The sequence below is a fragment of the Antedon bifida genome, chromosome 3 (genome assembly GCF_963402885.1).
Source record: "Antedon bifida chromosome 3, ecAntBifi1.1, whole genome shotgun sequence".
Classification (NCBI taxonomy): domain Eukaryota; kingdom Metazoa; phylum Echinodermata; class Crinoidea; order Comatulida; family Antedonidae; genus Antedon; species Antedon bifida.
Genome location: NC_136228.1, coordinates 2,128,915 through 2,156,099, shown reverse-complemented (window position 1 = coordinate 2,156,099; position 27,185 = coordinate 2,128,915). Strand labels below are relative to the sequence as shown.

At 34.2% G+C, this 27,185-nt stretch overlaps 2 protein-coding genes across 2 annotated transcripts; one reads left to right on the top strand and one right to left on the bottom strand.

The window, feature by feature from the left end:
• On the top strand, positions 1 to 20,666 carry LOC144838781 (4-trimethylaminobutyraldehyde dehydrogenase A-like). The gene is made up of 9 exons (XM_078694261.1): positions 1 to 175; positions 729 to 874; positions 6,321 to 6,450; positions 8,264 to 8,470; positions 11,586 to 11,710; positions 16,237 to 16,377; positions 18,510 to 18,698; positions 18,906 to 19,135; positions 19,619 to 20,666. The coding sequence occupies exons 1-9, from the start codon at positions 7 to 9 to the stop codon at positions 19,824 to 19,826; spliced, it is 1,545 nt and encodes a 514-aa protein (XP_078550387.1). The 5' UTR covers positions 1 to 6; the 3' UTR covers positions 19,827 to 20,666.
• LOC144838786 (GDP-fucose protein O-fucosyltransferase 1-like) lies at positions 20,333 to 26,889 on the bottom strand. Its single transcript, XM_078694266.1, has 8 exons — positions 26,816 to 26,889; positions 26,187 to 26,317; positions 25,671 to 25,786; positions 25,218 to 25,341; positions 23,419 to 23,584; positions 22,446 to 22,641; positions 21,995 to 22,228; positions 20,333 to 21,645 (listed from the first exon to the last, which is right to left on the bottom strand). The coding sequence occupies exons 2-8, from the start codon at positions 26,314 to 26,316 to the stop codon at positions 21,442 to 21,444; spliced, it is 1,170 nt and encodes a 389-aa protein (XP_078550392.1). The 5' UTR covers position 26,317; positions 26,816 to 26,889; the 3' UTR covers positions 20,333 to 21,441.
• Between the last annotated feature and the right edge of the window lie 296 nt (positions 26,890 to 27,185).

Genomic DNA, 27,185 nt, shown 5'->3' with positions numbered 1-27,185 from the left:
AAAACGATGTATAAGTCTACAACAGTAGTGAATCAAATTCTTTTAAAACCTTCGTTCTGTAGGCAGATTTCTACAGAATTTTTAAATCAACCGTTGAATTTTATCAATGGTGTACGCAAAACGCCCACAAGTCAGAATTCGGACGAAGATTTTAAAGTGTTTAATCCAGCCAAAGGTTAGGCCTGTCAATGATCAGCAGAAGCGGCCACGCACACGTGTGACAGGTGACTGCTCGCCTGTGCCAGCTGCCTACAACCATACTACAGTAGCTAGGCCAGGTCACGGATCTGTTTTGTGATCTTTATCGTGACAATACAACAATTTTATTTTTTATTAATCATGACGTTATTTGAGTTTCAAAAAAATAATATTTTTAAAATTTATCAAAAACAGCATAGGCCTAAATGATTTAATATCCCATCCGCCATAGGCCTAGTTCTTGAAGGAAAACCTGTCTTAACTTTTTTTTTTTTACTTGTTTTGTGTAAGAAAAATGCATGCTTATCAATTTATCGTCGATTGTTATCGTCCTTGTGTAAATGGGGCGTACACTATCAAACTATCAAAAAAAGTTTGATGTGCCCAAATATGGTAGTGCTATGGCCAAATATGGTAGCGATATGACATCATCATGTCCATATATGGGCAAATCACATTTTTTTGTCACATAAAGTTTGATAGTATAGACAGAGCTTTAGAATATTCTCTCTTTATAAAAACTATTTCAGGTGAAGTAATATGCGAGACCGTAAGCTCAGGTGCAGAAGATGTTGACAGCGCCGTGCAGGCTGCCAAAGATGCTTTTCCGGAGTGGTCCAGACTATCTGGGTTTGAAAGAGGAAAGATTTTAATGTCTGTTGCAAATAGGGTGAAGGTAAACATTTGATATCCATAAATATTTAAAAAGCTTTCTAAAAAAAAATTTTCTACAGTAGTTGAAATAGTTGAATGAGTAAGGACACTGCTAACCACAGTCTTGGCACAAATTAAAATTGAAAAAAAAAACTTTTTTCCACAAAAAAGAATGGTGTGCAAGCGCAACCCCTGGATCTGTCATTGACTTTTTAAAGACCTCCAGTACCTGCAACTATAATGCCAGACTGTTAATAATATAAATATTGGATAGTGTCCAATGCACTAACTTCATGTAGGGCAAATGTAAAGGCAAAATAACCAATATATATCTTTCACAGATTGAAATTATTTGTACCATTTCACAAATATAAAACATTTATTATTTGTTTTATAACAAAGCTACTTTTATAGAATAAAATTATTTGTACCATTTCACAAATAAAACAAATTTGTTTTGTAACAAACCTACTTTAACAAGAGGCTAGGCCATCCAAAACCTAAACCATTGCATGTTTCAACTTAACAGTGATTTTGATTCTTTAAAATACAATTTTTTAGCTTTATGTAAAGAAACTTTAGATAAATGCCAAGACTTAAATATGTTTGAACAAGTTTTTGATACTGAAAATTATACTTTTAATTCATTCTCTGTTAAAACCATAGATGATCATGTTGCAGATGCATACACTTTGGATTGGTTAAATAATATAAACCAAAAGTCATCCCTTGAAGATTACTCCAAACTAAAAGAAAGTCCTAGCCTTGAGAGTTATCTTCTTGATAAAACCAATTTCACAGGTGCAAGCTTAAAATTTAAATTAAGATCCAACACTTTACCTCTAGATGGACGAACCTGTAAATGGTCTAAAGAAATATCTGGCCACTGCACTTTATGTCAGAGTGGTGAAATAGAAAATGTACAACACTTTTTATTTAATTGCCAAGCTTTTAATGCTATAAGGGAGATCCAATTAGTGAAGCTAAATAATGACCTTGAAAATTTGGATGAGTCTGCAACATGGGAACATTTTATAAATGCTGATGTTAATGGAAAAACTACTATAGTTTTAGTGGGGGATATTAACTTGGATCCTAGTAAAGCTGTCTTGACAGCATTTGACAAATACTGTAAGAATTTTCTTAAAGTTGCCTGGAAAAAAAGATCCGAGTTAAAAAATAGCTAATTTGCATTGTTGCTTTATAATTTTGTTTATTAATTTTCGCTATTATTGTATTTAATGTTACAGAGAAAGACTGGTGTACATCTCTGTAAATCTTTTTAAAATTACTATTTGTGTTTACTGTATTCGTTGATTTTAAATGTTTATTTTCTTATGTTTAACTTCATACTTTAATTTGTTAATTTTTACAAATGCTAAGTTTGGTTTATTTTAGGCCTTTCATATTATTAATTATTTTATCACTGTAAACAACACTTAACTGTTACATGGAGGTTTCTTCTTAAAAAATTTATATTCATTTTAACTCTCAAAACATAAATCATGATTTTTCTAAGATAAAAATGTTAATAAAATACTAAAAATAAGACTAAAGTATAAAAATAATTAGGAAAACATAAATAATAATAAAAATAGTACCACTGTAAATAAATTACAATTAACGTTCATAATAATACAGTATTAACAAGAACATAAATAATAATAATTAATGAATAAATATACTTATATACAGTAGGCCTATACTCCATCAAAAGTTAAGTGTTGTACTTTTTCACTATTGTATAATTCATTTCCTTTTCTTTTTTTCTTTAAACCTATGAACGCACCGTCATAAAACGTGTGCCGCTGTTCTAAAAGCGTCTGTTCAATAAAGTTATTTATATTTATTTATTTATTAAAAAAAGGCAGCTCCTATTTAGAACGCGGAGTACAGGTTGATCGAACGTGATCAGTCAACAACAGCCTCTTCTCACGCGTGTATTTGTCTCACTTAATACTGTGTAACAAAAATGAACAGACAAAACAAAATTACTCAACGACAAGGCACGTTTGACTGTGTTGCATTTATTTTCTATCATGTGATCCTACTTGCGTCCAATCAAATAACAAGAGTATACTTAGGCGTGTTATGTTAGCGCTCCTCCGTGAAATATCTTGGATCCGCCTATGAGGCCTGGCAGTAGCAAACAAGGGAGGATTAATGCTACACGTTCTCTCCGCCTATGAGGCCTGGCAGTAGCAAACAAGGCAGGATTAATGCTACACGTTCTCCGCAAATTCAATGTTTACTCTTATCAAAATCCGCGAATAACATATTAAAAAATAACTAACTTTGGTTTTCAGTTACACGGTCATACCTTATAACTTAAGAATTTAATCTGCGTTGCGGATATTGATATAGAAATATTTGAAATATGATATGTATATTTCACTTTCATGTTTTATATATTTTCGAGGGATGAATTACAGTAACTTTATCCACTAGCACATTAATTTAATAGAGAATTAAATGATAATCGTGAATTAAATAAATTTAATCGTGATTAAAATGTATGTTATTACATGCATGTATGAAGTCTTATATAATGTAATAAAAAGGGTTACAATTGTATTACCTTGAATCAAATTAAAATTTAAATTTTTCAGTAATCTATGTTTAAAATTTCTTGTTATAAAATCATAAGCAAATCACATTTTTTTGCTACATAAAGTTTGATAGTGTAGAGAAGGCTTAAGGACAAACAATATGTAACAGATTTGTCTGCCCACAGATAGAATACACTCTGTCAGTCAGCAGCGAGACGGTTTTTCGAATAAAAATGATTTGTGATGTCAGCAATCGACCTGCGTTACTTTTTTTGTAAAATTTGAATCAATTTATCACTTTCCTAATTGGACCTCGGAGACACAACTAGTAATTACAAACCTATTATTTGAAGATGAGCGAGTTAAAATCACATATTAACTTTCTTAAACCTTTTTATTGTGAATAAATAAATAGGAATGAGTCGTAAAAACACATTCTATTACATGACATCTTATTCAGAATTGAAAAATGTTACATGTGAAAGATATTTTTGGAGATAGTTAGAATATTTATTTCTTTTTTAACCCGAGTTTAAAGGAACGTTTGAAAGAGCTTTTGCTCTAGGTTTGATGCAACAGGCTTTGAAATAATGGGATGGATTGCCATTGAAATAGTTCAGATTCAAACCAAGATCTTTTGTTTGATATGCAAGCACCGTACTATTAGACCATTGAGCCTTTCTTGGTTTTTTTCTATAAATCTGGATGCATAGAACCCTTGTCCTCAATATTTTGGAAGAAATACTAATATATTAGTGGAACAACAAACTGTTAGGTGTCTCCTGCACATCCCCTGAATAGGATTTATTAGTGTTAAAACACCCCCCTCCCCTTGCTTCACAAGATATTCCAAATAAGAGATATCTCAAATAATGGGTTCTTTCTATTGTATGATTTTAGCAAAATAAAAGAAACAAAAATCATTGATAACTTTAATAAAAATAAAAGATGGAAAATAACAATTTTGAAAAATGAAACATTTTTTGAAATTCTGCTAATAATCATTGCAACTATGTCATATAAAACTTATTTTATATTACTGTTATTGTTAATAAAAATGTTTCTGTATTTTTTTTCTTAATTCATTTTCAAATATCATTAGCCAGTTCAAGTAAATTTTCTTTAGCCTCTTCCAACACTGTATGTTTTTGTTAAATCATCAAAACCTTTTTTTTTTATTTTGTTATATTAATCATTGTAACTATGTCATATAATACTTATTTTATATTACTGTTTTTTTCTTAATTATTGTTTTTTTCTTAATTCAAATATCTTTCTTTAATCTCTCCCAACACTATACTATTTTTTCAAATACTTTTTTTTTAATCTTTGAATTTGTGGCATACAACATTTATTTTATATTACTGTTACTATTTTTATTCTCTTTTTTTTTTTGTATTGTTTTTGTCTTAATTCATGACCATATCTTTATATAGCCTCTCTCAGCACTACATGTTTTTGATAAATCATCTTTCGGGCATTCTCTGATCTCCAATTCACTCCACACATCTCATTTGTCATGGTTTCAGAGTATCTCATGGCACTTTTGTTTTAATGAATAACAAATATTTTTGCTTAAATCAAGATAGTGATTGTACCATTGACTTTAAACAACTTAAGATGATTGTTTTGCATTTCGTGATTGATATATTTGACCCCGGGTCAAATTAATTATCACTCTTCAGTGTTTTCTCTGAGGCTTGTCTTAGTATGCTTAACTATATCCTTGTAGTTGGTGACATTGGATGATTGTTTGTAGCATTTTGAATATTTAACATCATGATATGTGACAAGTACATTTCAAATGAAATCTGATAATACAACATAGTGTAATGATTCAAGTGATTACAATGACTAATGCAAAATTCACACATATTAAAAAGTATCCGAAATTTTAAAAATTCATAACCAATCGTTTTCTTGATACAAATGTGTTTCAAGAGTGAGTTTTAATTTTCCCCGATGTATATCACGAAACAGTGTGGTAATTTCTAACCAGCCCTGAGAGGCCGGTAACAATTACCTTGTTAGTATTTGAATAAATTTTGAAACTTTACGCGCAGGTGAATTTGAATACTCTTACACCGTGCGAATGCGGGAAATGATTATGATATCTGAGGAGATATCTTGGTAACAACTTATTACTCCACTTTATTGTACTGTAATGTTTAGTAGCTTTTCAGAATTCCCAACTTGGAGAATTTAAATATTGGGAGACTTTATTAAAATTTGGCCAAGCCATAGAGGGGTCTATAATTTTGTTTAAACATGCCACCATAGAGGGCGCTAGTTAAACAATCTCGGCCATCACCATCTATAAAACAATGTATATTCCATTTACTTTCTGTTAAACGTGGCATACTGTATACTATTGTCATTGAATTTATGCATTTTCAGAATTTTTTTTTGTCCTAAATTAGACAAAATTTCACTTTTAGTGGGAAACAGAAGGGCACTCAAAATGCCTGGGAAACTACCACAATTATCGGGCAACCTGGGAATTCTGGCTAATGATAGGTTATATTTTGTGTTCTGGCACTGTGCAGGTTATAGTCTGGGGTCCAGACGGAGTTTTGTCTTAATATTAGTAAAAATATAAATATTTTTGCACATATGGCGTTTCATACGTGTATTACTTGAGATATTGTATTTATTTATTTTCAGACAAAAATCGAAATAAAACAAATAGATAAAAAAAAAGACAATGAATGCAGGTTATAAAACAAAACCTTCCCCCTCTTTTCTTCCAGGTCATAAATGTGTAGTGTCATAGACAAATTCTAAAATACAGTGATAACATATTATGTAACTGTAGAAAATTTACAGTGTATTTGCAGTTAAAACATGCGACACTGTATCAGACAACTTTTGTAGATACTGAGATAATTCACATCTATTAGTATGGTTTTTTTCTTATAGGAACGTGGAGAAGAACTTGCAGAACTTGAGGTATATAACAATGGAAAACCAATTTGGGAAGCACGAGTCGATGTACAATCCGTGATTGACGGATTAGAGTATAATGCGGGGCTAGCTCCGACTATTTCAGGTACTTAAATTCAGTTGTCACGCAGTACAGACCGGGTACCTATAGGCATAAAAGTGCAGGTTCAAGCCCTTCTCCACCATAGTTCTGGTAGTAGAATACACATCTGACGTAAAAATTGTAGCAAAATGCTTGGTAAATTGTATATCATAAATCAATGAATTCTACTACAAATGCAATAATGTGTATGCATGTGGCGGGACGTTTATTCGAGGAAAGAAACAAAAAAGTGGGGGCGTTTATTCAAAATGATGTCCTATCAAGGACGTTTATTCGAGGGAGACGTTTTATTCAAAGCGGGCGAACGGTATCTTCATTTTCATAAAATGTCCATAGTATAATTACAGACGTTGTTCCGTAGTACTTGAAAAGCCTACACCAGTGAAATGCTTGGCACAGCCTCTTGATAACCCCAGTTGCTGTTAAATTCAGTGGGTGGAGTGTTTTCGCATGCATCATTTCGCATGAAAAATGATTACAAAATTGTAGCGAAAAAAATATATAAAGGAGATTAATATGTGTTATTCTTATATAAGTGACCTTTGTAGTATATAGTTTATATGGGTTTCTTGAATTACACACCGGAATTAAACATTATTATGTGTACAGTAATTATAGATAGTAATTCATGTTACTTTAATCTTTTAAGCTGAAATAGTTTCGATTAGGAAAAAAACAATTACCATACTGTCAACAAATAAGTGCCAAACTTGTTAATAATTTCCTGAAATCGAATGTAACAATACTATATAATGATAATTCAATAACTACTTTGAAATAATTTGCATCGGTCAGCTAAGTTAATTGGTCACTTGTTTGCCATTGCGATCACATGTTTGCCCGTCAGACCAATTAATATTGTGAATTATACAAATAATGAATGTTGAAAGAATGATTGTTCTGTGTAGGCTTTCAACTCTCATGAGAATGTTCTCCCCATTCAACATGTCAAAAGTTAGGTGGAAAACTAAGGCCACTCAGAAAGTCAGTGCTTGGATTTTGGATGCAGAGTAGACCATGCACATAACCGGTTTTTTTTAAATGCAAATTTCGCCAGTTTTGTGCTGAGCGTGCAATAGTTAATTAATAGAACCATTAAATAGAGTGAATAAATAAAATCGAAAAGATGATAATACTCAACAACACACATACTAACCAATCAGATGCCACGCTGAAAAGAGCAAGCCAATAATAACTTATTACCTCTTAAAATGACAATGTAAAAGATAGGGTATTAGGTTAAGTTCAACACGTTTAGGGTCTGTCCCCCTCCCCTTTCATTTCAGAATTCAGGATACGCCTCAGGAACAATAGATTTGTGTAGTTTATCACAAAAGGTTCCTTTATTGACTTGTTATTGCCTCATGCACTCAAAAGGTTCTTTTCAACATCAAGTCACCTTTTATATCTATTTTTATTAGCTAATTGCACAAAATATAAACCTCAACTACAAGACAATTGATTTATTATCTTATTGCACAATACAAAAACAGATTACGTTTTTCTCTATCTTAGTCTCCCTTTGGGTTTTTGACAAAACATCCATCTTTGTCAGCGTGTAGTTATTTTAATTTCACCGTATTCCCCTGAGATTCTTTTACCTAAATTACAAGCTGGGTATTCCTTAAAAGTTGAATGCCATCCAATTATTTTTACGTCTTAAATGATAGGGGAAAAAGACATATTGTAAGTAAGGTTTAAATCTAAAGAAAAGTAAGACAAAACAATTGTTTTTAATTTTGATTGTATTTTTTGGTATAAATATTATTGAAATTTGATATTTGCTTTAAAAACTAATTTTTATCCTATATTTTAGGGCAACAGATTCAACTATCAGGTGGCTCATTTGCATATACAAGACAAGAACCACTTGGAGTTTGTGTTGGAATCGGTGCTTGGAATTTCCCAGTTCAAATTGCTGGTTGGAAATCGGCACCAGCCTTGGCGTGCGGTAATACTATGGTTTATAAGCCGTCGCAGTTTACACCCCTATCTGCTATTCTATTGGCCGAAATTTATAAAGGTGAGTTCCGTACTGATTGTGGTTTCTGTAAAAAAAATCATTAAACTGGTAGGGTTGTTAGCCCAGGGCAGGGATAAATGACAAGGCGATGAAATGGACCCTCAACACTAAGGTAACGTAACACCTTACTCTTTTCCGAAAGGTGCATTGAGTTCTTTCAAGGTAATCTAACATCAGGATGCTGAGCTCCGGAGATCAAAGGGTTTATCTGTGGCTGTGACAATCCTTGTCCGGCACAACAATCATATGCCGATATTGTGGCTGATAGTTTGCAGTTTCGCCATCTTTAAATGACAACTTGACCGAGGACAATATTTTTACAACGTATTAGGGATGTACATATGATTTCAGAACAATCGTGAGATTAAGGATATCACCCAACGCGCTCGCCGTACAGCCGTCGCCAATAAATTGCTGTGACGTCACAGGTGCATCGCAAAATCTACTTAATGAGTTCAGATAAGCAAAAAAAATCAACATTTATATTTGTTTACGATTTATTTACAAAGTGTGTTTACTAGAAATTTTTGCGATTTGCCAGACTCTGCCAGAAAACTCATGACGTAAATTTTGCGATGCACCTGTAACATCACAGTAATTTACGGCGGCGGCTGTACGGTGAGCGCGTGCGCCGATATCCCTAATCTTCCGATGGTTCTGAAATCATATGTACCTCCCTAATACGTTGTTAAAATATGGTCCTCGGTCAAGTTTTCCTTTAACTGCATGGCCCCTTGACTGGATAAGCTTTACTTAACCAATATTGCGTTGCAGACACTCGCATCAACACAGACTATCGTAAATGAATGTTTTTGAAAACAAATAAAATATGTCTACTTCAAAAACAATGTTACATACAATAAAATGTCTTCATTCTCATTTATGTAGCTTTGGGAATAAAAACTACTTATTACTTTTTTATATTTGATAAATGAGCTTGATATATTATATGCTTTAATCTTTGCTTAAGCACATAATGTAATTAAAATTGTTAAGTAATCCCATAATAACAATAACACTTCGATGATACCCTTAAGATAAGCCATTCAAGTCATTATTGTTGTCATTCACATTTTGGATACTCTCCATAGAGTGTTTTAATTAAAACCATAACTGATATGCAATGCACACTAATACAGTATTTTGTTTATTTTGTATTTATGTCTTTACGCATATGTGGCCAAGGATTACCAATAGTAAATTAATCACTGTCCTATCAGATAGGTGGTAATCCCCCAGATGCAGGGGCTATTTTGTGAACCACTTCAATACAGTATAACGCCCAACTCAACTCAAATGATGAACTGGGTTCTTTCAAAGTGCACACAGTTTACACTGGACCTACGGTTTATAGTCCTTATCTAAGAAGACTTGTTCCAACACTAGAACTAGGTGGATATTGTTGGCTCCTTATGTACGGTAAACAGCGGCCCTGCCTTAGCCACTCGGCCATTTGACTCACTTTGATTCTGAAACCCATATCGAGGCATTCAAGTCAAGTATCATTTATTGTCATTTGTTTTAAGAAAAAAAAACATAGAAATTCTGTTGGCAGAACACAATGTCCAACATTCACCCTCATTACCATCAGATTAAAAAACATATACAGTAGAAGAAACAAGGTGTCCCCTTATGGGTGTCTCCTTAATAGAGGCTGTCTGTCTGCAATGCTCCTCATTTGTTTCATGGTAAAGTGTCTCCTCATAAGGTGTTCTTTTAATAAGGGTGTCCCCGAGTGCAGTTCAAGTAGAAGATTAAGTCTGTTCCTGTTTTTTGTTTTGTTAGTTATGTATTTGATAGATCTTTAAGGCAATTTGCAATGACGTAGACACAACGCAAGTATTCAAACATAAACCGAAATTAATGTGAATCTGGAAGATACTGTACAGTTATTTAGCTAGCCCGATTTAACTGTTATAGTTATAACGGGAAGACATTTTTTTTGTTGCATTTCATAAAATCCCTTGATACTCGTCAACAGTATTGTATAACTTTTATGTCTGTACTTTATTGCCTTTTTATATGTTGTTTTTATTTGATACACAAACACAATGTCTCTTTCTTGTCAATAAAAAAAATATAGGTTTCACAATCTACTATATAATTTTTGTTCAATGCTAATATATAGTATGTTAGATAACATACTATAATGCACTGTTAGTTCAAATGTTAAAGGAGTTTCTGTACAGTATATTAATGAAAAAAAAAATGAGGTATGATTTTCAATAATACTTAACTATAATATAATGCACTGTCCTTAAAATGTTGTGCTGTGTGCCTTTTAAACTTGTGGTGGTTTGAGGAGACTTTTTACATACTGTGCATGATATTACTTTTTTGTTTTTATTTTATACAAATACGTACAGATTGAGAATTGATTGATTGACTGAGAACCCTCTTAGCAACCAATATTAGCATGTTTTCTATTCTCTTATGTCTATCTGGAGTAGAAAAATTGTTAATTAAAACAAAATCGGGAGAAATTGTAGTTGCAGGTGTGAAACAACTTGGGAGAATTCCGACACTATTAGGAGAGTTGGGAGATCTGTACTGTATATACTGTATGCTGAGAAGTACCACAAATGTGATGTAGTCAGTAAAGCTGAACATACAGTTTATTTGCGTGGTGATGTTGATTGTTATTAACATTCATTGGAGTTTACCAATATCAAGAGAGTTATTTGTTAAATGTTGACCTTTTTTCAATTCCCTCGACTCCTGATTATGTACTTTTTATGTAGTATCCATAAATATTCATCTTGGAACATTCATTTTTGTTTATTCACATTTGATTGTCACTGTATTTGAAATTGGTTTAACACTTGAAGGGGTGCAATTTAAAATAAGAGGTTTTTGCAGTCTGCACATTTTTGTAATAAATCTTTTAAATAATATAAATATATATAAATCATTAAAAGAACTACTTTTAATAATAAATAATATTTTCCTAATTTAATTAAGCACTTTTTAAACCAAAGTTTTGGTTGTTTTTTGAGAAAAAGGTTGTCTGAAATTGTAAAGTGGAGCAGGAACAGAGTCGTAGAGTCCTCAACTCAGTCCTCAAGAATGTTTTTGAATAGTTTTTAATTGAAGGTTTTTTATATATATTTTACAGAGGGTGGTATCCCTGATGGTGTTTTTAATGTGCTCCAGGGTCAAGCAGAAACTGGTAGTTTATTAACGTCTCATCCAGATGTTGCTAAAGTCTCCTTTACAGGCAGTGTACTGACTGGTCAAAAGGTAAGTTTACTTGGTTTTGAGCCTCCCCTTTCTCCCAACCACACACCCCTTTGCTCCCCAACCACACCCCTTTGCTCCCCAACCATACCCCCTTGCTCCCCAACCACACCCCCATGCTCCCCCAACCACACCCATTTGATCCCCAACCACACCCCCTTGCTCCCCAACCACACCCCTTGCTCCCCAACCACACCCACTTTCTCCCCAACCACACCCCTTTGCTCCCCAACCACACCCCCTTGCTCCCCAACATCATCCCCTTGCTCCCCAACCTCCCCCATTGGAACCTAATAACCCCCTTTCCCCAACCTCCGCTTTGCTCCTTAACCTCCTCCCTTTGCTCCTCCCCCTTGGAACACCCAACCTCCTCCCCTTGGAACACCCAACCTCCTCCCCTTGAAACACCCAACCTCCTCGCCTTGGAACCCCCAACCTCCTCCCCCTTGGAACACCAAACCTCCTCCCTTTGTCTCAACCTCATCTCTCATGTAGTATGGAACGCCGCAACATTTTGATAATATGAATTTTATGACATGATGTGAATGAAATGCATGGATGATCTGAATTTTACGTGATGTGAATGGAATGTATCGATGATATGAATTCTGTCGCGATGTGAATGAAATGTTTTTTATTAAAAAAGTGAAAATATTGGTTGCGTGTGTCATTCCCCCGCTCTCTGCTTGGTACCGGACCTCTCCATGTTCTAGCTCGACTTAAGGCCTACAGTAACTCTGTTAGGATTCGCTGTAAGGGATCCATATTGATGACAGCGTGCAGAGAGGAGGAGAGGCCTGGTGGTACCAAGGCTTTGATAACCTTGACTCTTGTTTATTATTTAGTTGGCTGCCAGTAATGAATTTACTTATTCTATAAAATACTTTAAAAGTATTCCAGAACATGTTAAGAAATATTTCTTAAAATTGTTTATGCTACACGAATCAGAATAAAATGAGAAGGTTAGAGTTGAGGCTTACCTGCCATATAAGACTAATAAAATGCTATCAGTATTCAGGGAGCAGCATCTATTGTATTGACCTATGTTGCATGTAATTGCTTTTATGCTAACTATTTGCAATGATATTGAGTCTTTGCTCGTTTAGATAAACATTTGATCTGACATTGGAATTTTTCTCAATTTCTGACTTTCAAATTCAACCAAATGGCATGTACAGAATAAATACAAATACCGATTCTTGTATAATCAAGAATGCCACACTTTAGTATTTAGTATCCAACATTCCAAAACTACATGGTATACAACATGAATGTTTATGATGTGAATGGAGAGAATGTTTCATGAGCTATACGAGTGCAATGTTCTCCATTTGAATAAAAATATTTAATAATTTGTATTTTATTAAACACACCTTATGTTCTTTATTCAATTAATCTGCTTGAATCAGTACCAAAGGCTAGACCAAGGAGTTGTTAAATAATGATGATTTTACAACTCACTGGCTAGGCGGGCTGGGCCATTCAAGAAGGTAGTGCTATTTTACATGTTGGCCTAATTATGTGGCAGAAAATTTCTATAATGGTTACAAAAATCTGAACATGCAATGGTGCCATTAAGTATCACCACTCAAAATCACTTTTCTGTGCAACGTAACTAATAATTAATGGCACATGATGCACAATTAACCAGACGAGAGTCAATGTACGGATTAGTGATTTAATGATGACCTCTGAAATTGGCTCAAAAATATATTTTTTTGTAAACAAATTCCGCCCTAACTCAAATTCCGCATTGAATAGTCATGTGGTTTCGGAGGAGATAGAATAACAAATTCAGGTATAGTGCTATTATAGTAATAATAATAATATAGATATAAATAACCTCTACAGTAGGTCACATAGTATATGACTGATTGCCTAGCCTGAAGTAAGATGTCTAAAATGTTGAGATAGAAAATTGGTTTTATCATCAATTCATCAAAAACGTTGCAAAGTATTTTAATTTTTTTTATTATTCATTAAAAGACCGATATATCAGCTATAGATTTGACAGTTTATATAGTACGATAATGTTTTTGATATTGCTGCGTTGATTTCAAATATTACCCAACCATAATTTATCCTCGTTGAGTGTCTCCCCCCCCCCTTCCCCACCTAAAAAACTAAATTGGGTCGACTTTGGGGGGTGGGGTGGTGCTATATCCGGAGAAAGCCTCGTCCAGGAAAAAGAAAACTATGCCTGTTTGTGAAATCAGACATAAAGTAAGGGGTGGGATTAGACCCGAAGTGGGATTATAACCGAGGATATACAATAATCAAACAAATGTTGGAACAAAATGATATTTAAAAACTATTAAAAATAAGCCCTCTTCTTTCTCTCCTTTTTTTATTATTGTTGACGTATTTATCCAATCTATGTAGGGTTTTTCAAACACTATGAATAAAACTTTATATTCCAGATGCGTATCTTTTATCTGTAAGTGTAAAGCTATAGTGTAAAGATAATAATTTAAAACAACTGCTATATGAAATCCTTTGAAATGTCAACTACAGATTCATTTTCATTAAATTTCTAAATCGAAATATATCCGCAGTTAGTGAACAGTGTCATTCTCTATCCTTTTCAAAATCTTGTTTCAAAGTGTTTAAAAGGTTCCTTGTGATTCACAGAATAACAATAATTTCAAGAAATCGGATATATAGCTTCATGGCTATTTTATGTGCTTGAATAAACGTCTGTGTTAGCATTTACAAACACTTTTTATACTTATATAGATGTTTGTAGTTGTTACCATGTTTGTATGAAATGTAAATATACTAGTAATCATCCCCAGTTTAGCTGGAAATGCTGGTTGGGTCTTTCTGGACAGCCTCTTACCATGATCAGTACATCTGGAGATGACCACTTTTTTCAGTGAACCAAATGATTTACACTATCAAACTTTATGTGACAAAAAAAATGTTATGTGCCCATATATGGACATGATGATGTCATATCACTACCATTGTAAGCATATCACTACCATAATATTTGGACACATCAAACTAGTTTGATAGTGTAGACAGGGCTTAGGACCGTCGACTTTGTGTCCAATCTAATGGACTGATAATGGGCAATATGGCACAAGTCAAGATTCAAACCCACACCTCTAATCTGATTCCTTCAACATACCACTGAAAGTTTTAGAAAATTTCATAGATGTTGGGGTTGGGAAGAAGGTTATCTGTTTTTCATTTGTTGAGGAATTTTGTACTGCAATTCAGTTTGATTTTGATAATTCTACATCTGATTTGTTGTTTTTTTTCTGTCTTTCAACTTTTATGAAAACACAACATGACAAATATCTTTAAAATGTACTGTACATAGATTCAAGCCAGGATTTTTTCAGAGGCAAGGGCACTTTTTCCCACAAAAGGGTGGCACAAACCGTCATAAGCCACCTAGATTTGCTGATCTCTTTTAGTTTGTTCGAACCTCAAAACTCCCTCTGGCTACAGAGATTCAAAAGATTGAGTAACTTTTGTAGGCTACATTTGCAATAGTTCACTCAATCAAGAAAATACGAGACACATAAATTTCAACGGTGTTCACTCGGCGAAGCAATTACGTTAATGCAAAGTCATATCCAATATTATTTACGTACTATTGTCAATAACGATAATTAGGGTTCGATAATCTGGGCTGAGTGATTGAATTAGCCTACGTTCGTGAATGTTCCTTTGAGTTAATGAGTTTTTTTTTTAAAGCAAATATAAATCATTAAATCTATAACTTGATCAAAACAATCCTGTTTTGTAAAACATACCCTTTGTTGTATTATCTTACTAAATGTCACAAAGCTAATTACCACATTAGCTGTTGATGATAAACAGGTGTATAAGACTATATTATATAGATTTAAGATATTTTAAATGACATTTTAGCCTTTTATATGAAATTCGTAAATTCTGTATATAATAAGCAAGAGGTACAAATCTTGGCAGAGGATTTTTTATCATGTAAATTATTGTTTTTTGGACAGATTTAACAATTCATTTTATTTTTGTTCATTGTTTGCTCATTGTTTTGTGTACAGTATGCATAAATTATGCTTATTTATAAAATGTATAAATTTTGCGAAATTTCACTTTAAATTACAATTTTTTCAAGTAATTAAATATTTGCGATCCCATTTTTGGTCAGTGACAAATGTGACATGAAATAAGATATTTTAAAACAAATAAATGTAACATTGAACAAATACATAAGACAATCTTGTTTAACAACTAGTTAGACCTGACCTTAATCAAAAGAGGAAAACAAATATGTCTACAGTGCAAGATTACCTTTGTGAAGAATTAGATTGTGATGAATGGTATCCAATTTAATTCCTAATAATCTTGTTCTACTTAATTTCACCGTTTTTCGAAGGAACTATTTATTTTCTTTGCATTTATGAGTACATTTAATCATGTCTCTGTCGTGTCCTGTATTTTAAGAAGTCCTTCTAGGCTGGTAATATGTATTTATAAAATCCAAAAAGTCATTTGTTAATTAAAAGTTCAATGTTTTATTTATTTAACTTTAGATTATGGAGAGCTGTGCAAAAGATATTAAGAAGATTACATTGGAACTCGGAGGGAAATCACCTCTGATTATTTTTGCCGATTGTAATCTTGAGAATGCAGTCAAAGGAGCCATGATGGCCAATTTTATGACACAGGGAGAGGTAAATATGAAAATCTAATATTCAGGGGTAATCCTTATTCAGGGGACACTTTACTGTAAAATGAGTGAGGGGAAATAATTTTTCAACACAATAGGTCAAACCTTATTCAAGGGCACTTCTAAAGGGGGTACATCTGAAGGGGGAACTTTGTTGGGTCTCTAAAGGTGAAGGAGTCACCACCCCTAACTACCTTTTATCTCCACATACGGCAATATTTTCCTCCAGAAGTAAACATACAAATGTAATTTCATTCTTCATGATTTGCCCAGTATTATAGGAATATTTCGATAATACAGGATCTCATGTGTATCACATATGGTGCCTGTATCATGTAAGGTTAAGTTAAGGGTTAGGTTATGGTCTGTGATACTGGGAGATACTGTACATGTGAAACACATATGATCCTATATTACTGAATATTCTGTGATACAGGATAAATCAAGATGGTGCGCTCTGTCACTCCACAGTCCATCATTTTACTTCAAACAAAATTTAAAAGAAAGCTTTAACATATGAAATAACAAGACATTTATTGAAAAAGACAGTTTTTGCTACAATCTATCTCTTTCCTTCCAAATTCAGGGCCTTTTACGCATATTTAATTGATGAATGTTGACTCAGTAGATTAATGTTTCAACTAGCGTTCCTAAAAGCCATGAAGACTTACTAGCTGTAATCAAAAAGATTTGTGTAATTATTTTGGAAATACCTGACCCTGTTCCAGATTCAGTTCTCTGAAATGTTTTGACATAAAGAAGCCCTAAATATAAGTAGGGGGGTTTGTTGGGACTAAACTTAAAAGGAGTGTCACATGACTAGTGGTTCATGGCCATAGTGTCATTTTTCATTTCATTGGAAAGTGTTCCCTTAATAAGCGTGTTGACCCATTAATATGGCATCTGCCAAAGCAGGAATTATACTATATATTTTTTTAAATCCTGTCTTGGATTCGAAAGTGTTATAATAAGTAAAATATTTATAGAATTCTGTGTTTGAAATAAAGTATCAAATACTCTTTTATTACTCTGTTTTGGATAAAAAATGATGAATGTTTTTGTGAAAGTTTATTATTCATTGGTCATACTGACATTCTGTCATCTAATACTTTAAAATCCATAATGCATTTCGAGAGCAAATACAGTACATTATTTATTTGTAATAATAATCGGTTACTATCATACAATAAAAAGCATAAAATCTTTTCAATATTTTTGACGAGCCGGTATGTTCTTATATTGGCGCTTAATTGACGCAATCAATTTTGAATCAATTCATGTCGAACACAAAAAGGTTTTTGATGAGGAATTGTCAGTAAATAAAGTTAAATTTGTTTGGTATTATTTTAATGATTGATAGCTTAGCACCAGTTTCTGTCGCTAATGGTAGATGCCTGCACGTTATAAATTTTGTTTTTTTTGTTTATTAATATCCATCTGCGTAATAACACCCCTTGTTTTGCTGCACAGCAGCTAGGAATGAGCATTGCGACACATTACGTACATCTGATAATCATGTAAAATTATGTGAATTGAATGTTTCTATGTCGAGTGGCCGAGCATTGAGGCAGGGTGCTGCTTACCAGAGCCATAAGATCGGCACAGTTGGCCATGCTGGTGGTATAAAAAGTCTTCTCAAATAACATGAATTTGAAGGTCCCATGTACAAATTATTCGGAAGAGTAGTGGGCTACCCAGGTGTACATTTCATCGCTTAAGAAGTGCCGATTTCAAACCCATGGTATCAGTATTCTTGCACAGGTTTAAATTTTAAAAGTTAGAAATTTGGGGGGAAAAAATTGCCTATTGTCAATTCTCGGCTGGATCTCAGCTGTATATAAAAAGAAAAAAAATATATCATTTCAAAATCATGCGTAAATGCCAATACAGACAAGCAGTAATGGTAAGCGGAAAACCGCGTAGCTTGTCCCATGTGGTTTGTGTAAATGGTCATAAGGAATAACATCTATATATTATTACCATTACCTCTCATCTGTGTAAATTGACCTTTTTGGTATGATGTATAGGCAAAAGTTTAAAACAAATTTTATGATGCAAGTAATGAATTTTACAGGCCATTTATAGTTTAATTTTAATCCATGATTCTAACCAACTATAACGTTTTATTTCCCCTAGGTATGCTCAAACGGAACTAGAGTGTTTGTAGAACGAAGCATTAAAGACAAATTTGTAGAAAAATTATTAGCGAAAACAAAACAGATGAAGATTGGCAATCCCATGCATGAGGAAACAATGGTTGGAGCGATGATTAATAAAGAACATATGGAAAAAGTCATGAGGTATATAGAGGGCGCCAAACAGCAGGTAATTATTACTGTGTTGTATTTTACATGTATCACTTGGGTACTTTTGTGTGAGTGACAAAACCACACAAGAGGGGTGAACTTCATATTCAAAATGCTGTTCTATGAGGGGGGAGGGGCGTTTATTCAAAGCAGGGAGTTTATTCGAATAAATACTGTAGATAAAATTAATGATTGTACTGAAAAAAGAACTTGTTTTTACTAACAGGGGGCCAAGATCTTGTGCGGAGGTGAAAGAATAATTCCAACCGATGCCTCTCTTTCCAACGGCTTCTTCCTGAGTCCGTGTATAATGGATAATTGCACAGATGACATGACGGTAGTCAAGGAAGAAATATTCGGAGCTGCGATGGCAGTGTTAACGTTTGACGAGGAAGACGAGGTAGTACAACGCGCTAACAATACCAAGTTTGGTTTGGCTGGTGGTGTTTTTACAAGGTATATATAGTATAGGGCCTCTTCCAATTAAGGGCCAACGTTGGCTGCTCCCAATTAATGGCCAACGTTGGATATATTCAAACCATTGGTGTTAGATTTGCGCGTGTCTCGCACAATCTGCCCTGTTCTGCTATTGTTGAACTCTAGGTGCTATGCGTAACATCCTTGCGTTAATGAATGGTAAATCTTACATTAGGGACATTTCGTTTTCATTTCACAAAACTACACGTTAATTAAGTGGATATGATGGACGTACCCGGAAACATTTGAGCATGTGCAGAAGTCTGACTCAATATGTGTGTGGTTGCAGGGTGCATACAAAAAAACAGATTGCTATTATTAAATCAAATCATAGTGTTCATTACACATGCTCAGAAACAGTACAGCGCTGTGATAGCTTACCATTAACAAGCCACAAATGCTCGCTCATGCTTACAAAACGGTGGCAGCTTTAAGCTTCCATGTTTTATTTATTATTTTCAGTGACTTGACCCGTGGTCACCGTGTCAGTGCAAACATACAGTCAGGAACATGTTTTATCAATAACTACAACCTGTACCCAATAGAGATGCCGTTCGGAGGATACAAGCAATCTGGTCTAGGTCGGGAACTAGGAAGAAGCGCTATCGACAGCTATACACAAACTAAAATGGTTTATGTAGAAATGGGTGACGTAGACTGTCCTTATTAATATTAACAAATGATTTTAAATATTCAATATTTTCTTGTAACAAAAGAATAAAAGTGATTACCATATGCAAATGAGTACAGGGAAAACTCCACATATTCAAATTAGGTGCGTAAGGATTCAGTCATGCTTCGGTGAACATTTATTCAAACTTGGTGGTTATTCAGACAGAGTTTTGTTTATATGTTTGTAATTTATCACATTTTTATTTTTAATTGTAAAAATAACAAATTTTGTCAATAGTTATATTTGAATTTGTTCAATTACTTTCTCTAGTGACAATTTATCTGTGCAATTTTGTCCCGCTAACAACATTTTCGGAACTGCAGCTGCTAAAATAATCTATCTCATAGATTTTAAATTATGTAATCATTCATTTAAGTTGGTGTAACTAAAAAATAAATATTATTAATAATAATTAATATGGAAATGTGATGTTGTCATAGAAGGAGTGAGGTAAGAAGGGAGAGCCGTAATCAATTTAAAATAAGCAATAAAATAAAACCCAATATAATAATGGTACATTTTATTTGGAAAGACGTATTGATAGACAAAAATAAATTGATATTCTTAAGTGTATAAATAGCATAAAACAAATGGTGTATAAAATACATTAAAAATTTCACAAACGTTGCTATGGTGGGTTAGTTTAGAAAAAGGGAAAACCTGCGATTTATTCATCATATTGATGATACCTAGCAAGAGCGTATTCATACAATGGTAATTATGGATTCGGTGAGCGTTAATTCGTGGGTGTATTCCACCTCATTAGGCTTTGGATGTGCTACTGCCTAAAATAATTTATAATATAATAGAAAATCATTAAAAGTATTATATAATTTATTCATTATGTGTACTATTTTGTCTCGTTTTGATGCCATATAATTATTATTATTGTTATTTTATTTAAATGTTTGACTGACATAATTTCATTGGCTACGTCCTGTGCATTTTCCCAGTGGTTTTTTTTTTCACTTCACACAAATAATACCCTCGGTCCCTGCAGGGAAACCCTTAAAATTATTTAAGGGAAATAATTTAATATTTATTGAGTTAAGTGTAATACTTAAGAGAAATATCTCACTTAAGTGTGATTGGTGAATGTGGCCATTGGTTTCTTTTGTACCAAAATTGCTGTTCCAATAACTAAAAGGGAATAAAAGAAGATGCACCCATCACCAAAATGTGTGCAATCTAAAGGCCAATTTACACAGACTAGCGGTAACAGTAATAAAAATATAGAATCTGTGTTATTCCTTATGACGATTACAAACGTGGAGTGGACAGGCGGTTTCTGCTCAGGATAGATACAGATTCTATGTGGACAAGTGGTTTTCCTCTTACCTTTACCGCTCCTCAATGTAAATTGGCCTTAAATGTGTTTCATTTGTTCATACATAGCTATATGTGTTGTGTTAATCTAATAATTTATTATGTGAACTATTCTTAAAGCTCTGTCTACACTATCAAACTAGTTTGAAAAAAAATGTGGTGTGCCCAAATATGGTAGTGATATGATGTCATCATGTCCATATGAGCACATCACTTTTTTGTTGCCACATAAAATTTGATAGTGTAGACAGAGCTTTACACAAATCATAATCCTGGTAATGTAACATCACAGTTCAGTTTTGTTACTATCTATATTTTTGAGTTTTTTTATATCAAAATACCAAAATGAAGATGGCTTATTTGCTGCATCTCTTTCCCGTTTGGCAAATGCAGAGAATGAAGAAACACAGTTTCCAATGTAGTGGTCCGACCTGCCCAGAATTGCCAAATCAACGTGTGGTTCACTCGGTATTCGTTGAATGATTTTTACCTGTGCAAAAAATATGAATATTATATTTTTTTTTAAACACAGGAGAACCTGTATGTACTTTTTTAGGCAACCCCCTAGTCGTCTTGAATGATGAACTGGGTTTATTAATGTGGACACGGGTTATAACTGTTCACTGGACCTACAGTTTATAGTCCTTATTCGAGAAGACATGTTCCACCACCAGAACCAGGAGCGAGTCAGCCTTCATGCCGATATTGTTGGCACTTTATGTATGGTAAACGGCGCCCCTGCCTTAACCACTCGGCCATTTGACTTTCTTTAATGCTAATAGCCCAGTGGTCTCATAGTACCGAAAAGTTTTTACAATTAAAATATATTGCAACTATACCTTGGTACCCTTCAGGTCTGTTTTCAATTCTTTTACCGAAGGATTATGATCAGTCGCTACGTACACCGCGGTAGCTTTGATCTTTTTGATAATCGACTTCAATTGTTTAGCAATCAGCTGTCGGTCAGGGTAACACAGATCATAAGACATTTTGCCGTGTTCGTTGTTGCTACCGAGACACTGCGGCGACGCAAAGAACTGATGACCGCTCGTTGCGTGTTCACAAGCTTTTTTCTGAAAACAAATAATTTGCATATGTTCGGTTAATAATTACTTTATTTCACATTATTTCTCATTCAACTATGTTGACCAATTTGCCATTGGTTTCATGGTTTGTTCTGTGATTACCCTATTTCCGTATATTGCGTCATTGCAGAAGCTATCACAACGCTTATTTGCATAAAAGCATGTGCAGGTGCTCTGTGGCATTATGTAGTGCAAAAGTTCTTACAAAGTCGGATCCTCGTCTCAAATGAACCCCAATGAACGGACCATCAGAAAGTTCTTTTGCTATGAAGTCTTCGGCTTCGCTGTTGATGAAGTTAGACCATCGTAGAAAAATGTGCAGTTTACGATTTTCTGCATTAACAGGAAATGCGGCGGGTGCCCCGGAGAAAGCTAGCACTGGGTACGTGGAGACAGGAAACCTGTAATTACGTAAAGGAAATTATGTTAATAGATACGAACGTCTTTATTCAGTTGAATTTACATGCATGAGTGATTTTTCTAAAGCGCCCTTATTTTTAGATTTTAGCCCGGTAAGAATTCATAAGAACACAAAATCAGCTGCTATTTTTATATATTATGAGTATGTAATCCCATGCTCAAGTTTAATCCCACCCCAACTTTGATCAATTGCATTGTATAATCCCACTCTCCAATCCCTGGGACTATGCTCTGTCAAATATATTTTCAACTGACCCCATTTTAAATTGATGCTGTGAGAAACATAATAATTTGTTTAGGCCTAATTTTATTTGAATTTCACATCATGCGTTGAAATTCAATATATCATATGAACTGTATTTATTAGATTACACTGGCCCACTTGACACACCCAGCCCACTTGACACACCCGGCCCATGACAGAAATAAATGGCACAAAATAGTAGAACGCGCTATGTCCAATGATGATGAAGCGGACTGATGGTGACTTGTATGTTAGATTACTTGAATGATTTGAAATTCTTGATGAACATTAGCAAACTAGTAATGTGTTTTCTTTCTAAAAATAACTCAAAGGTGATCCTAAAGCAGAGAAATATTCTGTAATACGTTGCAGACCTCACATTATCCTTCATGGTCTCTGACTACAAGGCGTTACAGTTCGCATTCCATCAACGTAGCACTAGATATCTGCATCATAAATTCTACTTTGACTAGAGTTTGAACCTATTACCTAATTGACAGGTAAAAGCACTTACACTTCGTGCCATTTTTCTTTTATATTTGAATACTGTGTTGAATAAGAGAGAGGCTGGTAGGAACGATGGTTATCAAATTCGATTTTGAAGTTGTCCCAGAACGGTCCAAATGGATTCCCCTCCTTCATTGGACATTTTCCATTATCTCGAAATACGTAACAAATACCTGAAAAATTCCAAAAAATTATGTAATGTATAATTGCATTAATGTATATATTTAAATATATCTATACATCACTTATTGTGAATGAATGTACTATAAGATGACGGCGTATCAACTTGTTGCTCGTGCTTACAATTGAGGTGAGTGTTGTTCCGCCTTACCATGCCAGGGGTGTTCAAGAGTCGATATCTAATAAAATGTTCACAATACCATGAAAGTACTAGTGGTCTATAAAAGCTCTGTCTACACTATCAAACTTTATGTGATAAAACAAATGTGATGTGCCCATATAAGGACATAATGATGTCATATCACTACCGTAGTTGGGCATATCACTACCATATTTGGGCACATCACACTTTATTTGTCAAACTAGTTTGATAGTATAGACAGAGCTTTATGGTTAGGACATCTGTATATCAAGCAGAAGCTGTCTGGTTTGAATCATGACTGAGGCAGATTAATTATTTCCATAGATTCCCTCATCTTCACTGTTTACAAAATTAAGTACATTTAAAATTGTAATATTTCATGTTAAACTTTGTTATATCATGCAGTGGCATAATGGCTATGAGCGGTCACTGGCTAAACCCAGGGGCACCAGAGGTCAAGGGCCCCAGAGGTCAAGGGCCCCACAGCATCAGCAGTTTAATACAACTACCCAGCGTTGGAGCGCACATTAGGAGCACTAAACCAGGGCATTTGCATTACGCCACTGATATGGGGGATCCTTCGTGGTTATATACTGTAGGCCTATTACGGATATTATTAAATGCCATATGCAGATAGTAGCAGACTTATGTTAACCCCATAAAATAGTATCTCTATACTGCGTTTTGACCTTGATGTTCCTGCGGTCTGACTCCATTCATACTCCTAAATTTAAAACAATTTCCTGGATAGGCCTTTAATTTGTATAATTCTTTTGTGAACAAGGCAACCCTTGAACTGTGGTCTCTAATCTATCTTCAACATGTCATGTAATTGGGGAGAGAGATAAGATCTTATTGTAAACTGTCGGAAATTTATTTCCCAACACTTAAAAGTTTTACTGCCAATCCAGGCCAATAATTACCTTGACAAACCTATATATGCTCACTAAAAAACACGCTATTCAAAAACGTTTTCCTGGTCTTAGGCATGTCAATCAGAATATCCTTACCACATATATTCATGCCTGTAGCCTGGGGTGTTGGTAGGGTTCGAACCTACCAACCTTTTTTTGAGGTATACATTTCAAATTAGAGGTTAGCTACAGGACTAGGTGCTTGCATATGCTCGCACTTTGCCCCATTTTGGCCGAAAAGAACCTCCACATTGCTGGCTACAGGCTTGATATTTGTGTTTTCACTTTCAATTATTAAATATGTATTGCTATTGCGCAAGGATGTTAATGCGCTGTAAGTAATTTGATCAATCATCATGGATCGTCAAAAATGTCGCTTGTGATTGGTCAAGTCACTTGCGACGTACCTACGTTGTTGTGTTGTGTCCAAGTGGTAAAAAGTAGATAGCTTATCTACTACTGTACTACTTTCCAGTATTGAACAACAGTGCCCTCGTGGGCTTCATTATTAATGTTAATGTTTCCACATACACTAATGTTTAATAATGCATTTCTATACTAATTACTTACCTGTACGTTCACCAGGGGGCCATATAACTGGAGCAATTTCTTTCATGAATTTTTCCATAGTGATTACTCTATGAAATTTTTTCAGTGGCTCAACTTGAAAATATTTATCGAAGGGAATCTGACTCTACGGAAAAAAAATGCAAATGTAAAAATTATTAAATAACAGTGTCTCTGCTGCAGTTACCCATTTGGGTATAATCTCATATTAAAGGCAATTCCTCGTAAGACAAATGTAGGGACATTTTAAGTTTTAAGACCAACCCTTATTAAGGGGATACTTTGTTGCGTCCTGAAGATGTCCCTTTAATAGAGGTTCTACAGTAGAAATTATCAAATTTTGCTCCTGAACAATTTTATTTACACTTGTAAAGAGAGAGTTTCAGGATTTGCTGTTGTGTAAAAAATGTTGCTCATGTTTTTATTTTAAGAGAGTTTAATTTTTTAATAACTTACTGAACTGGGTTTCATATATTCATACTCTACCCATGGTGGTAGAATTAATGTTCTATCTAAACCCTTAGCAAAAGCTAATGCTCCTAGAAAATGATCAGCCTGGTTCCCGAATCGACCTATTGAAAAAATATATTTAATTATTATCATTTTCATTATTAATTAGCAGAAATAACATTTTTGGACTTCTCTGGGGCTCAGTCATCATAATACTTGTTCAGAAACGACACACAAGTAGTAGTGGTCAACAGTAATGGTCAAGTGATATTTTGCATTATAATGACCACCTTCATTTGTTTATTACAATATAGTTGATGTAACACTAAAAACACAAAATAAGATAATATAATAGTACAGTGGCCATATTCAACAATCGCACTTCCGTAAGATATTTCCCTTAAATATTACGTATTTCACTTAGATAGGAGATTTTTTTTTATTTTACGGGTAAGTGTGAATGGTGAATATGACCCCTGGTGTCTATCAATTACATGCATTGACTTATCTATGGTAACTTACCCATACATGGGCAGTATGCCACATAGCCTTTCTTATCATATTCAAAGCCTTCTGGAATGTCCAGTCCAGAAGTTGTTGCTATAGAAACTGATAAGAAGACTAATATACAGAAAAATCCTATTGGCCCCATCCTAGAAACAAAATAAAAAGGGGTTTATTTGATATCAATTTCCAGGAAATATGTTCACTCTCTCTTCTTTTACAGATGGCCAACGTCAAGGAGGAGGACCAGGGGATGGGATGGTAGAAAATCAATTGGTGGGTGGTCATCATGATCTGTGATTTTGTGCCTTCTTATTCTCCACTATTATTGCCATTCGCTTTAGAGCTATTTCTTTGCACTTTAATAATAGGCTTACATCGTCCACAAGAAATTGTATAGGTCTATTATTACCGTATGCTTTCTTTACAGCAGCCTTTACTAATTTACCATTTGGCCTTCGTGTAAGTGGTTAGGCCAGCTAGGTACAATGATGGTTATGCCAGCTTTGTCTGCTGCTGACAGTCAGTGTGCTTGCGCGCCTGGCCTTCCAATTTAAACCGTAATAATAGTAATATATTAACATGTTTCTAACACTACAATGACGTGGTTTTTGTATCCATGTGTTATACAAAATACTAATTTTTACCTAGCTAAACAAACCCGTCGTAGTATCAGCAGGAGTTTTGCTTCTTCATCCGCCACAAGATTTTCATTCAAGCATGAACTAAACAAAACGAAAGGTTACTCACAGGTCACGGCAGCCAATCGGAAAGGAACACGTCATTGTATGGGAAACCCCCCTATTCAACCAATCACTGGCACGCCTTTTTTTTCTTCCAATTTTATTGAGGTCTTTATATATTTTCTCTACGTAAACTACCTTTACATTTAGTCTAATAAATATAAATTATTCCTCAAATGATGTAAGAGGGAAGTTTTACTGCGGATAGTATTGGGTTTATGCAAGTCATTCATTTAAAAATCTTAACTGACCTGGATTTTTTTCAGATGATGAA

Excerpts from the sequence above, each read along its gene's own strand:
- LOC144838781 (XM_078694261.1), top strand. The coding sequence starts at position 7 with ATGTATAAGTCTACAACAGTAGTGAATCAAATTCTTTTAAAACCTTCG. Across the intron at positions 176-728 it reads AGTGTTTAATCCAGCCAAAG|GTGAAGTAATATGCGAGACC; the intron begins GTTAGGCCTGTC and ends AAACTATTTCAG. Across the intron at positions 6,451-8,263 it reads GCTAGCTCCGACTATTTCAG|GGCAACAGATTCAACTATCA; the intron begins GTACTTAAATTC and ends CCTATATTTTAG.
- LOC144838786 (XM_078694266.1), bottom strand. The coding sequence starts at position 26,316 with ATGGGGCCAATAGGATTTTTCTGTATATTAGTCTTCTTATCAGTTTCT. Across the intron at positions 23,585-25,217 it reads GCCCCCTGGTGAACGTACAG|GTATTTGTTACGTATTTCGA; the intron begins GTAAGTAATTAG and ends GGAATTTTTCAG. Across the intron at positions 21,646-21,994 it reads CAGACCTGAAGGGTACCAAG|GTAAAAATCATTCAACGAAT; the intron begins GTATAGTTGCAA and ends TTTTTTGCACAG.